The following is a 14,076-nucleotide window of genomic DNA, read 5'->3' on the forward strand; positions in this document are numbered from 1 at the left end:
CAGCTATATCGTGATTCGTGACATGTGGAATCTATTTCGTGACATATGACAACTTATTGACACGACAGACCCTATGGCTACATAGAGCGACGCCTTGTCCCTCATTGATATGTCGCGTCACGCTTTGTATGCCACATCAGCGTTCCTTTAGCGCAATAAATGAAAAATTACGTTCGTACTTTGTTCTTACCGCAGCAATGCCTGAGCTGCCAGAGTATTATCGGAGTACCAAAAGACTTTTCTTTCGAAAGTTTCTTTTCAGTAAATCCATTGAAAAATATAGCATTAGTGTGACATAATATAATAAAATTTGTATGTAAAACGACATAGCGTTGACAGTAATGCAACTTCGGTCTTTATTGTAGACCAAAGTCGCATATTGTAGTGTACATTGACGTGGGAGAGACATGCTTCGGCACGAATGGGCCGGCTCGACCGGAGAAATACCACGGGCTCACAGAAAAGAGTGAATGAGTTTACTGGAGGAGCAATCCCCTACCCTTTTCCCTTCCCTACCCTCCCCTATTACCCTATTCCCTCTCAAAAGGCCGGCAACGCACCTGCAGCTCTTCTGATGCTGCGAGTGTCCATGGGCGACGGAAGTTGCTTTCCATCAAGTGACCCGTTTACTCGTTTGCCCCCTTATTTCATAAAAAAAAAACTCAGGGTCAGATTTATATTTTTTATAAGTGTAGGTAACTTTAATTTCGCCGCCCCTATGTACGAACTCTGCCGCCATCCTAGAACGCCATAGAACGCTGCCACGCATAGGCCATGGCCTATACGCTCTCTACATAAATCCAGAGCTGAGTGTACTGATATACAACCACGATGACACTCACCCAGCAGCTGGCCGATGATACACCTGTATATGAACATGTTGAGGAAGTGCGACATGTTGACGAAGTCCTGCAGCTTGAACGGCTCCTGCTTCTCGTACATCTCCATGTCGTCCAGTATACTGAAACATACAAAGTTATAAATGGGGTTACAAAGCACTAAGGTATATGTAGAAGCGAAATAGGCTGCAATTAAATAGTTAGAAACTACATTTTGATACAAGCTAAAACTGTATTTTAATATTGGTCTTTTCTAAAAATCTGTACTATTAAATTATTGGAACACCTAAATAGTATCAGCGAGTATATATAAAGTTTTAAGCGAGAACCAACACTCACTCGGGCTTATTCAACTCAAACAAACAAGCATGTCCTATTTATTATAATACGTATATATTTTTTTATAGTTTACTTACGTAACATAATGCGTCATACAGTCAGCAAATAGTATCAACATTTGGAACTCAGGGGCAGACAGTTTAGTGTTAACAGCCAGGAGATCTAGAAACGCTTTTAGTCCACTATTAGGGCCTAGGGTACACATAAACTGCCAGAGAAGGTATAGTATCTCGTCTTGACTGCAAAGTCCTGTAAACAAAAGAATATATAAATTGGAATAGAATAAAGGTGCCGGTTGGCAGCGGACAACATGAAGCAACCTCAGACGACGTATCGTCGCGACACTACTGGTTTTTATGTATTTTTATGCAGCTAGCGACACGAAGCTAGCGACACATTCATAGAAATACGTAGAAATGACGTGTGCGACGACTTCCAACTTGTACCTTTAGAATAGAATGCAATAAGTTATATGTAAATACAGCTAAATTAACGTATCATATTACAAGTTAATTAAGTAACAATTAATTGCAGCATAATTAAGTAACAATAAATTGCAGGATAATTAAGTAACAAATAGTTACTTCATCATTTCCTACGTTAGATTTCAATGTTGGAATTTTTTTTTGGAAGAAAGTTTTTCAAAAAAATGGTGGCAGCGGTGGGATACTCATAGCAACTATCGAAAAATTCTTACCAGTCAATATGTCCATCTTAACTTGCGACATAGTCTCTAAGGCGGTGTGGTACATCGTACATATCAGTGCTATTTTTGTGCAGTCAGGTGATCCCAACTTCCGAAAATGTTTACTTGAATTTCCCCTGTGAAATATAAATTACAATTAGCTAATGTAAATAGGACTTATGATATACGCTTTTCAGACTTTTATTACAAACGTTTGTTGTTATTGTAAATGTGTGCACAATAAAGTATATTCATTCATTCATACAAAGTTACTAATTTTTATTATTATCTCTCTCGTTTTTCAAATCACAGTGATAATATAAAAGAGGAAACTTTTAGCCATAACCCAGACATTGAGACCTTTAAAACATATTACCTATTAGTCCTAGCTTCTATAGCTCTTCTAATAAACGCAGCTGGATTGTTACTCTGTACCGGTGTAGACGGCTGCGAAGGCCCCGCTTCCTCACTGCTCACACCGGCATCTAGCATCTCCTTCAGCGGGTTAGCTAGAAGCTTCTTCAGTAGCGGAGCACCCCATAGTAAGGACAGCTGAGTCCGTAGGTTCCCCATAGTCGGTGGAAGGTAGACATCGAAGCCTTGTGAGAACCAACCCAGTATGGGATGCCAGTTGCTTAAGTTACCTTGCTTGCATACTACGTACTGCTGGCAACTGTCTAAGAAGCGAGTGACTACCAACTGGAAAAAATAAATTAGTTTCAGTGAACATTTGTAATTTGAATTTTGTTTACCACACAAGAAATGTTTTATTGCATGCATAGTATAAATTTTGTATAAATTGCATAAATAAAATTCAAATTTAAATAAATAAAATTATAAACGACACAAAAAGAGATTTAACTTTTAATTAACTTATTAACTGTATTACAAGCGTGTTTATAGAGAATTGGTTTTAAATTAAGTATAAGGGAATAAAGTATAATAGAATAAACTTATACATAAAATAGGATTTATATGAAAATAATAGTGTACCATACCACAAAAGTCGGGTAGTATGTATTTGGTTGCGCATGTTCTCTCTCCAAGTACGCCAGCTGTATCAAATTAGCCAGCAAGCATAAAGCGTAGTTCCCTTCCAATGTGTTGAATACTATACGCATATTCTGATCCGTACTTAGGAATTCTACACACTTATCAAAAATTCCATGTGTACGAAAGGCCACTATTGTCTGGAACGAAAAAAAATGAGCATTTTACTTTACAATTTTTTTTTAATAAAGAAGTAGATTTTCCTGAATTATTTTCTTAAACGACTTGTATCAATAAAACGAACAGTAAACATATCTACAATCTACTTGCGACAAGATTGAACATACAAACTGACTAAATTGTTTGTCTTGGTTGGTGGCAAAACTTGCGACAATAGCAGTTTTACAGTATACTAATATTATAAATGCGATGTCCGTCCGTCTGTTACCATTTCACGCCAAAACCGCTGAACCGATTTTACTGAAGTTTGGTATGGAGCCACTTTGATTCCCGGGAAAGGGCATAGGATACTTTTTATCCCGGAGAAATGTACGGTTCCCGCGGGATAAACGAATTTTTATCACGAAAATCAGTGTAGGTGGTGTAATATCATTATTGAACTGGTTAAAAGTTTTTTTTTTTAATGAAAAAAGGGGGCAAACAAGCAAACGGGTCACCTGATGGAAAGCAACTTCCGTCGCCCAAGGACACTCGCAGCATCAAAAGAGCTGCAGGTGCGTTGCCGGCCTTTTAAGAGGGAATATAGTAATAGGGGAGGGTAGGGAAGGGAAGGGAAGGGAATAGGGGAGGGTAATGAAGGGAACAGGGTAGGGGATTGGGCCTCCGGTAAACTCACTCACTCGGCGAAAAACAGCGCAAGCGCTGTTTCACGCCGATTTTCTGTGAGAACGTGGTATTTCTCCGGTCGAGCCGGCCCATTCGTGCCGAAGCATGGCTCTCCCACGTATAAAGTTTGGTGTTACATGTATATTTAAATACTTACCTCAGGGGAAATTTGTTGCATGTGATAAACCAGCGTCGGCACAGACAGTATCTGTATTATATACATCGTGAGGAGCTTCTCCGAGAACTGTGCAGACACCAGAGGTCGCAACGTCAGTGTTACTATCGCCGTCATAGATATAGTCTTCAAGCAGACCTTCTCTCGACACAAACCTCGTAATAGCAGAGTCTGAAATATAATAATTAATAATAGTTAAAAAAAAAAACTAAAAAGACCCCGGCTTTTTCAATTATTTTCTTCAAAGAGTCTCTTAATTTACACATGCAAAGTTTCGAATTAAATAAACTACTGGAGATTTGTAAAAATCGGGCTTAAAGATTCCGTTACATACATACAGCCCAAGCTATTAAAATGGTTACAATATTAAAACATGAAAATACTTGTTACAATAACACGCATTTCAATGCTTATTTACTATGATGGCTGATAATGCTTAAAAATTCTAATAAGACTTGTTATTTTAATTAGCAACTAATGATTATTTTATTGATGAATCAATAAATTTTAAAAAGTGAACTTAATATAATATTATATATTACTTTTAATCATTACATAGTATAAAACAAATTAACTTTAAGTTGCCTTATGGAATTTGGCTTAGATATAGAGTAGTTGACGGAAAATACATAAGTTACTTTTTTCGAACGAAAATGTATGATTCCGGTGGGACTTTTTTTTGGTAAAAGGTAGCACCTCCATTGTGGGTATCGCAGACACAATAGATTTTCAATGGAGAATGTTACCTAATTTTGATTATTAGCAGTCCACATTCTCTGTCAAAAATAAAGAATATTAGTGAAAGAATTACTTGGATACGTTAATTAGTTTCCGATTTATAAGCAAAACAAGTTGTAACTGTACGATGCGGGCGGCCGGTTACGGTGTGACGTCATAGGACAATACCGCCGCGCGGGCCCCATACAATAAACGTGATTTTTTGCTCTATCTCAATAACGGCAACAGTTAGGCACTTGAAATTTTCACCAAGGCCTTAATTATATGTGTACTTTAATAATTAATAATAATATTATAATAAAATAAAAAATTAAGGGTGGCTCCCATACAAAAATCACAATTTTTGGCCTATTTTGCTCTATAACGGTATGTGTATTCATGAGCGAGTCCGATTAGTAAAAAAATCCAAATAAATAATCGGCCAAGTGCGAGTCGGACTCGCGCACGAAGAGTTCCGTACCACCACAGTGATTTTTGTATGGGAGGCCCCCGTAAGCAAACTAAGTAAAGCAACTTCCGTCGCCCATGGACACTCGCAGCATCAGAAGAGCTGCAGGTGCGTTGCCGGCCTTTTAGGAGGGAACAGGGTAATAGGGGAGGGTAAGGATGGGATGGGAAGGGAATAGGGGAGGGTAGGGAAGGGAACAGGGTAGGGGATTGGGCCTCCGGTAAACTCACTCACTCGGCGAAACATAGCGCAAGCGCTGTTTCACGCCGGTTTTCTGTGAGAACGTGGTATTTCTCCGGTCGAGCCGGCCCATTCGTGCCGAAGCATGGCTCTCCCACGTCTAAAATAGACGACGTCTAAAATAGAGAATATAGTTTGTAGAGCAAAATAGGCCAAAAATTGTGATTTTTGTATGTATCCTTAATTTTTTTATTTTATTATAAATTATCATTAATTATTAAAGTACACATATAATTAAGACCTTGGTGAAAATTTCAAGTGCCTACCTGTTGCCGTTGTTGAGATAGAGCAAAAAATCACGTTTATTGTATGGGGCCCGCGCGGCAGAATTGTGCCGTCATACATCATAACGTCACAAGCGGTCGCGGGACTGTTAGCGGGAATCGATATTTTTCGAAACTTTGAATCCCTATAAAATCAAAACTACTAGGTATTTCTGACTGCAACAAAATCTAGTATACACACAGGCTTGTGACAAAATTTCAAGCAATTTGGCATACCTAGTAAAATTCTCCATTGTTATGCGGCAGCCGGCTGCCGCTTGGGGATTGACAGGCTAATAAAAAATATCATGATTCACCTTTAAAGTCAAATAGTATCCTCTGTGAAACAGAGAGCCCATGATATTTGCACACAGCTGAGTCATGCCTCCTCTAAGCTTCTCAAAGTTTCTCAGCCGAGTTAACGCCCAAGTGTTTGTTGCGGTGAAAGCCAGCAAAGTGTGAAGGTGTATCAGAATACTTTGCATGTCTACTGGTGACTCTGGCTTTAGTGCTTCGAGGTATTGACAGCATTTGTAGAGTAGATCTTTGATGTGTGAAATCCATTGTAGGCTGAAAATATGACATTAAGGGCATGTTTCACCACTTGTGGATTGCCTACCCGCAAGTGCCGGATAGGCAATCCACGAGTTATCTGATAGATACTCCATCTGTCCGATAAGTTGTGGATAGCCTATCTGGCACCTATCAGGAAGTGGTAAAACAGGCCCTAAATAGGGTTACTTAACTATAATATATACATTATTATTGCTGCAAATTACAAATTTATCTAACAAATTGTCAAGAGTTTTGATTCATTTGATAAACTTATATAAAACACTAGCTGTTGCCCGCACTTCGTCCGCGTTAGTATAGTAGATCACGTCCCAAATATTATTTATTGTACAAAAATATTCAATGTACAGCATTGACTTTCCTACGATTTTATTATATATAGATGTTCCGCGCGGCTTCGCTTGCGTAATTTAGGAATTTCACGCGACCGTACATTTTTCCGCAAAAATAGCCTATGTCCCTTAACGTGATTCTTCATGTTTGCCAAATAACATAAAAATTGCTCCAGTAGTTAGAATCTTAAGATAATAAGCAATTTCATATAATTTCCCCCGTTTTTTCCACATTTTCCTCTATTTCTTCGCTCCTATTAGTCGTAAAATAATAAAATATAGCCTATGGCCTTCCTCGATAAATAGGCTATCTAACACTGAAAGAATTTTTAAATCCGACCAGTAGTTCCTGAGATTAGCGCGTTCAAATAAGCCCTTTCAAATAATTTCCCCCCGTTTTTTCCACACTTTCCTCTATTTCTTCGCTCTTATTAGTCTTAGAGTGATAAAATATAGCCTATAACCTTCCTCAACAAATGGGCTATCTAACACTGAAAGATTTTTTTAAATCGGACCAGCAGTTCCTGAGATTAGCGGGTTCAAATAAGCCCTTTCATATAATTTCTCCCGTTTTTCCACATTTTCCAGTATTTCTTCGCTCTTATTAGTCTTAGCGTGATAAAATATAGCCTATAGCCTTTCTCGATTAATGGGCTATCTAACACTGAAAGAATTTTTCAAATCGGACCAGTAGTTCCTGAGATTAGCGCGTTCAAATAAGCCCTTTCAAATAATTTCCCCCCGTTTTTTCCACATTTTCCTCTATTTCTTCGTTTCTATTAGTCTTAGCGTGATAAAATATAGGCTATAGCCTTCCTCGATAAATGGGCTATCTAACACTGAAAGAATTTTTGAAATCGGACCAGTAGTTACTGAGATTAGCGCGTTCAAACAAACAAACTAATTAACAAACTCTGCAGAATTATAATATTAGTATAGATTACGAGTAAGAATGGAGCTAATAAAATGTGTCATTGTTAGGGAATGTTATTATTCGACAAATTAACTATTCGAATAATTCGAATATTTTACAAAAGTTTTCGAATAATTCGAATATTATTCGAATAATCCCAAATTTTTTAAAAATGCTGAAAACTCTGAACAAAAGTAACAAAAACTTCGTACAACCATGTACAACCTATTTTATTAAGGCATAAAATTAACTGATCACCAGAAATAGTAACATTTCACAAACAAAAATTGTAAACGATCACCAAAATACAGACCACCATTTTAATGTAAAATGATAACCAAAGATTTAACATCTCGCTATCCTATTTATGTAAAATGACTCCAAATAAATCATTGTAAAACCAAAAATAGTAAATGATCACCAAAATTAGTAAATGATCTCCAACATTATACTAGCATTTTAATGTAAAATTATAACCAAAGTATTTTCATTTTGCTATCCTATAAAAGAAAAATGAACCAAAAAATATATTGCTAACCGGAAAATAATAAAAACCAACTACATTTTAATTTTAAAATGAGAAACAAAAGAATTACAATATCTCGTTATTTGACTATCGTAAATAAATAATAATAATATAATAATGATAACGAGACTCAGTATAAGTATCTCCATACCTAATTTTAGCAAAATCGGTTCAGTGGTTTGGGCGTGAAGAGGTTACAGAAAGACAGCCAGAAAAACTTTCGCATTTATTATTATGTAGTATGTAAAACTCTCATCATCCATGCTAATATTTTAAATTAGAAAGGGTAGGTGTCCGTCTGTTATCTCTTCAGGTCCAAACTGCTGAATATAACATAATATAATATAGAGTTATTAAACTTTTTTTGTTAATATTATGCTCACATTTTTGTCAATCGTGGTAATTTATTTGGACAGAACATAAAGTTAATTTACCTATAGGTATATTAACTTTATGGGACAGAAATATCGCATTGATTTGCTCGCTTTGGTGATCATTTACTATATTCGGTGATCATATACTATATTTGGTGATAATTTACTATATTTGGTGATCATTTACTATATTTGGTCATCATATACTATACTTGATGATCATTTACTATATTTGGTGAACATTTACTATATTTGGCGTTCGATTACAATTTGAAGTGTAGCCGTGACTAAAATAGCTGGTAGTATTGCAATTTTAGACTTTCTTTTTTTGGTGGTAATTATCTTTTTTTGGTAAACAAGTTAAGGGTATCAGAGCATTTTTTGGTGGTCATTATATTTGTTTCCTTTTGTTAATACTACGAAGTAAGCAATTCTAATTTTTACTTTTATCAACATAAATCTTTGTAAATGACATAGTTAATTTTTATCGTTACACACTTTAAAAATGTATATTTTAAGGTTACAGCTGGGCAATAAAAGAAAGGCTGTAAAGTGTAAACCGTTTTCGATCGTAGCACCTTTTACTTTTCTGATGTGATTATGCTTGAAAGAAGTCAATGGATACAGATCGTGAGCGACCATTACTGACGAATACGATACTGAAATCCACGACTGAAAGGAGTTTATAATATCTTCATTTTCATGTCTTTAGGCAAAATCGTGATTTTGCCTAAAACATGCAAATGAATTTATTACACGTTACTAAAACTTGGTCAACGGCGACGATGAATGGTCGTATACTCATTAGTTAGACTTAAAACAGATTTATATATATTATAATATTATCATTAAAGATGTAGAATATTCATAAATAAGTAATATTATTTTTCTGAAATAAACTTAATTATGTTCTTATTCCATGTTAATTTTATGTTTGATAGCATTTTAAACAAAAATAAAAATTAATTTTACTATTCGAATTATTCGAAAAATAATTTGGCGAATATTCGAATAATAAAATCGTCGAATATTCGAATAAAACGAGTATTCGAATATTCGAATAACATACCCTAGTCATTGTATTACTTTATTGTGTTGTTGATTGTGACATTAAATTGGTAGCATTCAGCATTGCCATTATACTATGTTACATATTGTTTATTTATACTTTGTTTACATTAATATATAAAAATAGTAAAGCTTATAAGTATAAGAAGAAGAGATGAGAAGAAGATTGAGTACAGAAATAGTTGAGGTTTAGCCGAATTCGGAAAATAGTGCCTACTACTAGATAGGAAAAATTATTTAATACTTTTTAGTTCATAATATAAGGATGTTATTATTGTTTTTACCTTGGAAGACGGTTTTAATTTTTTGTTAAAAATAATAATTTTTTTAGTTACCTACTAATCATCGCGTAAGTATATTTAATATTCTACGTATCTTAATTCTTATTACAATTTGTTAAGAGTCAGTCGTCGTGCTCACAAATATCAGGTAGATAATTTTAAACAATACATTTAAAAAAGTCGAAGTGAACAATAAACACGTGCTAGCCGCTAGGCAATTATTGTACCTATAAACTTGCATAGGAATTCGATCTGTATATGTATCAAAATCGTGTAAATATAAACCGTATAAACGAAGTATTTTTTATACTAATTGCGATTGTGTTTCTTATTCCTATTACGATGTAGATTAGCTATGTATGTCCACACTGTGCACTTTCATCTTCAATTTTCGTCATCTTCTTTCATTCAACTTTCGTATTGGCGCATTCAATAATTGAATGCGTCAAAGAACGCAACGCCAATATGATATTTTTTTTTGTTCGCTTGGCCTGAAGGAAACTGGGCACTATGGAAAAAAGACTTTTTGAAGTTTACAAACCTACCCCAATTTATTTGACAAATTAGTACAAAAAAAATATTTGTGGGTGTTGTGGTCTAAGTGATACCTAACCTAACCTCTTTTGGACTTTCTCCCCCCTCCCCCCCCTTCGGTATCCGTGGCTGAGTAGTTAAGTAAGACATCACAGCCTTGAGATGCCTTAAAAATACTTCGTAAACATCAGAAAACCAATGAACTTATCTGAAGATTACGAAAATCTCAAATGCGAATTTCTTCTAAACGGAGAGTTTACTGGCGGTGGAAACGGTAAGTAGGAGTTTTTCTCACCAAAACAATCCTGCTTAACCCATGTCACCAACATTTGATTGACCTAGGTTCCTAAACCTTAGCCAAATTTTTGTATTTTCGTCATACTAACAAGGGTCACATTTCAGCCTGTCATTCGACAGGGGTTGATTTTTGAGAAAAGTTTATCTGAGCTTTTTTGCTTCCCTTGGCGCCACCTATCGATTGGTATATTCAAAAAGGGTGGTTATAATAGGTTAAAATTTGGACGAAAAATTTTTCTGTCTTTTTTCCATAGTGCCCCGATTCCTTGAGTCCAACCCAAATGTGTGCCTTACGCTCTGGAGTAAAGGTTGAATTTGTTATTTATGTTCAATTTTGTAGTACTTGAAATATTATGTATTTTGAAACAATATTAAGTATATTTTTTTGTACTAAAATCGTTTTGAAATGTACCAAATAAATAAGGACATAACGTGATGACTGATGATATTTTATGGTATTGTGTGTATAATGTATATTGTATCCACATACAACCATGTGAGTTGTGACATTGGTGACCCTGACATGGTAGTGATGATGATGATGATGACGATGATGATGAATGTAATTTGCATAGTAGCATATGCTTTCAGTTCTTAAAACAGCGCCTAAGCCCCCAAACTTGTATTTATAAGGAATCCGGAGTTCTGTTAGTATCTTCGGAACCATACCTCGGTGCAAAATCTTGCATTTTGGTAGCATATGCTTAGGATGCTTCTTATAAAAACCAAAATCACCATATGTTTCCATATAAATTTCGAGGAGTTCCCTCTATTACTCATGGATCCCATCATCAGGTCACCACTTTTGTGAACATGGTACCAAATTGGAGTGAAACCTAATACAACAAAACAAAAATTTCGAAAATCGGTTCACAAACGGCGGAGTAATCGTTGAACATACAAAAAAAAAAAAAACTCCACAGCCGAACATATAACCTCCTCCTTTTTGGAAGTCGGTTAAAAAATTTACAACTGTAGTAATGATACCTGGTTATGAGAGAAAAATATTGCTAGGTAAATATATTTTGTTTGTTTAAACTATTTTTTAATCAATATTGTTGACAAAATTATAAGAAACAAAATTCATGTAACATACCTGTATTCTTTGTTTAGGAATACCCCAACATAAGATACTTTGACTGATTCAGAATGAAGAGACTGTACAATATATTTACATAGTTTTTCAAATCTCCGTTTGTCTCTGTCTTGTTTGAATATAAGAAAGAGACGGCATGTAACCTTATACACATCCAAAGCCTGTATCACCTCTGGTTGATGGTTTTCATCTTGTGAACTTTGATTAACTGGTTCTGGCAGAAGTTCGTCAAATTCATTCCTGGAATTGTTTATGATATTTGTAATTTTAATATAATTAAAAGTGTAATATGGTTTATTTAATTTCTGTCTTAGAGCTATTAAATTACGGTGACACAGCTAAGAATCTAAACAAAGATTTTATTTGAAACTTCATTCAAATAAAATCTTTGTTTAGATTTTATCTTGTTTTTATATTGTTTTGTCAGACTTGATTTAGTAAATTGAATTGATACATTTCTCTGGTAACATTTTATGTAGAATATTAGTTATAAGCTGTCTACATGCAGCAAGTAAACCTACGATAAGAATATATTGAGATTACTTACAGAATAAGTCTGACAAACTTCTGTCTCTCAAGCCAGCCACGAACCAAGGCCTGTATTTTTATAACTGATTGTTCCCGCTTTTTCTCCAAGGCCCGCTCCTCTCTCGCTGCTTTGGTTTGTTCCAAGAAGCTGTCTTTGCTAGACTTAGGAAACATTCTGAAGATTTACTAAAATGTATTTGTTTTAGCTTTATATTTATTTATGTCAGAGACTATTCATTACTTGTAGTATTACGATTTTGCAAATACTGATGCATGCAAGATAATGATGCATTTTTATACCACTTAATTTTAATGAAATTAATTATATTTATTGTATTATGTTTTCTATTTTTTCATTTTCTTCTAAAATTTCTAAAAAATACACTCCACTTTACTTTTTCCTGACAAATGACAAGTGACAACTTGGTGACAGTGGTGACAACTGAGTACTGACAGCCTGACAGATTTTTTTTCTTATTATGGCGCTCGGATTTTTAACCACGGCCAGTGTCAAGTAAAATATGACGGGGAAAAAAATATTCGTAAAAAGTTTACAAAATTTAAAGTTGTTTTTCTAGATTATCGTTAAAACGAAAGTCTAGTAAATGTCTAAAAAAGTAGTCAGTTAAGTCAACGAGTCAAGTTAGCTGTTTTAGTAAAGTTTTTACTAAAACTTTCGAGAGGGTTTTGGAAGGAACAAAAACTAGCACGTTTCTTGAAGCACTTGCCCTGCTTGCCCACCCTTGTGCACGACATCGAATATTTAATGGTTAATATTCTGCCAACATTATACATTAAAAACCTAATATACACAATTTTAGGAAAATAATACAAAACACAACGTCACTCTTTAGTCTTTCCCCGGCAAGCCAGCCTGACAGGTAATAACTTATATAAGGAATGCAGTGTTGCCATTTTGATTTTTTTTATCACTCTACAGGCTACAGTTGAATTTTATAATATTGCGTGAAATGTGAAATTTAAAATAAAAATTGGCAAAACAAAATTTCAAACAAATCGTGACTGACTGGTCAGCATAGTTATGTCAAGTCGTTGGACTTCAGTAAAGTATTAGATACAACATTATCCCGCTTACATAATAAATATAGCGAATATTAGCATGATGAATTTAGATTAACATTGGCAGGTATTACACGCATCAATATTATCACGATTCCGTGATAATATTGATGGTGTAATAAGCCGAATCGCAGTATCACACTACACGTCTTGTGAATCGCGTGATACTAGAATCATGATAATATTGATGCGTGTAATACCTGTCATTGGGCATTTCTCATACCAATACCTTTATAGAAGTCCAGCAACTCCTTCAGCACTGTAACTTTCACAGTGAACTCTATACAAGGGACACAATATTGTGTGGGTATATTAAATAAATGTGTCCCGTGTTATCAATTCCGTCAGACCATACACAATAATTCTTTATTAAGATTGTACTTTGTTGGCTGATAACTTCGTCGTATAACCGATTTTTAAGATTATTTTTTGTCGAAAAGAAGACATTGCAATTTGCAAAGGTGCAGGTTCCATGATAAGTAAAATACTGTTTATTCCTTTTTTTCGTTTAAAATGTTACACTCTGTATACAAAATATATACAGAGTGCAATTAAACCTACCGGCCATTTTTTTTAGGGCTGAGGTATCAGAGAGCATTTAACCAAAAAATAGGGTGTTATTTTTTTAGGCGGGCGCCAGTCATATTGTGATCAAATACGCAAATTCGCCAAGTGTAGCACTGACATTTGCCTATTTGTGCAAAGTTAATTGCTGGCATTTTCCTATTTGTGCAAAGTTTGCTCAAACTTTGAAGCCAATTTCTGGCGCCGGCTTAACAATAACATATATTTTTATCCCACTTATCGTTGCAGAACGGTCACTTCGCGGCGCGGCGGTGGGTAGAGCGGGGGTTACGCGGGGGTGGTGCCAGGGAGAGGCGTTTTTAGGATAAAAATTGTGGTGTTTTTAG

The 14,076-nt window shown here is 35.1% G+C and overlaps 1 protein-coding gene across 2 annotated transcripts in view; it reads right to left on the reverse strand.

The window, feature by feature from the left end:
* The window catches only part of LOC121732121 (ubiquitin-protein ligase E3B), a 48,107-nt gene extending 35,692 nt beyond the window's left edge, over positions 1-12,415 (reverse strand). For both annotated transcript variants that reach the window (XR_006036325.1, XM_042121916.1), the window contains exons 1-9: positions 12,105-12,415; positions 11,558-11,797; positions 5,881-6,133; positions 3,857-4,045; positions 2,862-3,053; positions 2,240-2,562; positions 1,876-2,000; positions 1,256-1,427; positions 843-961 (exon numbers count right to left, since the gene is read on the reverse strand). Coding sequence is in view for 1 of the 2 variants with exons in the window: in XM_042121916.1 (XP_041977850.1) it covers positions 843-961; positions 1,256-1,427; positions 1,876-2,000; positions 2,240-2,562; positions 2,862-3,053; positions 3,857-4,045; positions 5,881-6,133; positions 11,558-11,797; positions 12,105-12,259 (1,768 nt within the window). In the remaining variant the exon portion in view is untranslated. The remainder of the gene's footprint in view (positions 1-842; positions 962-1,255; positions 1,428-1,875; positions 2,001-2,239; positions 2,563-2,861; positions 3,054-3,856; positions 4,046-5,880; positions 6,134-11,557; positions 11,798-12,104) is intronic.
* Positions 12,416-14,076: the final 1,661 nt, after the last annotated feature.

The sequence above is a fragment of the Aricia agestis genome, chromosome 11 (assembly GCF_905147365.1).
Source record: "Aricia agestis chromosome 11, ilAriAges1.1, whole genome shotgun sequence".
In the NCBI taxonomy this organism is placed as follows: Eukaryota; Metazoa; Arthropoda; class Insecta; order Lepidoptera; family Lycaenidae; genus Aricia; species Aricia agestis.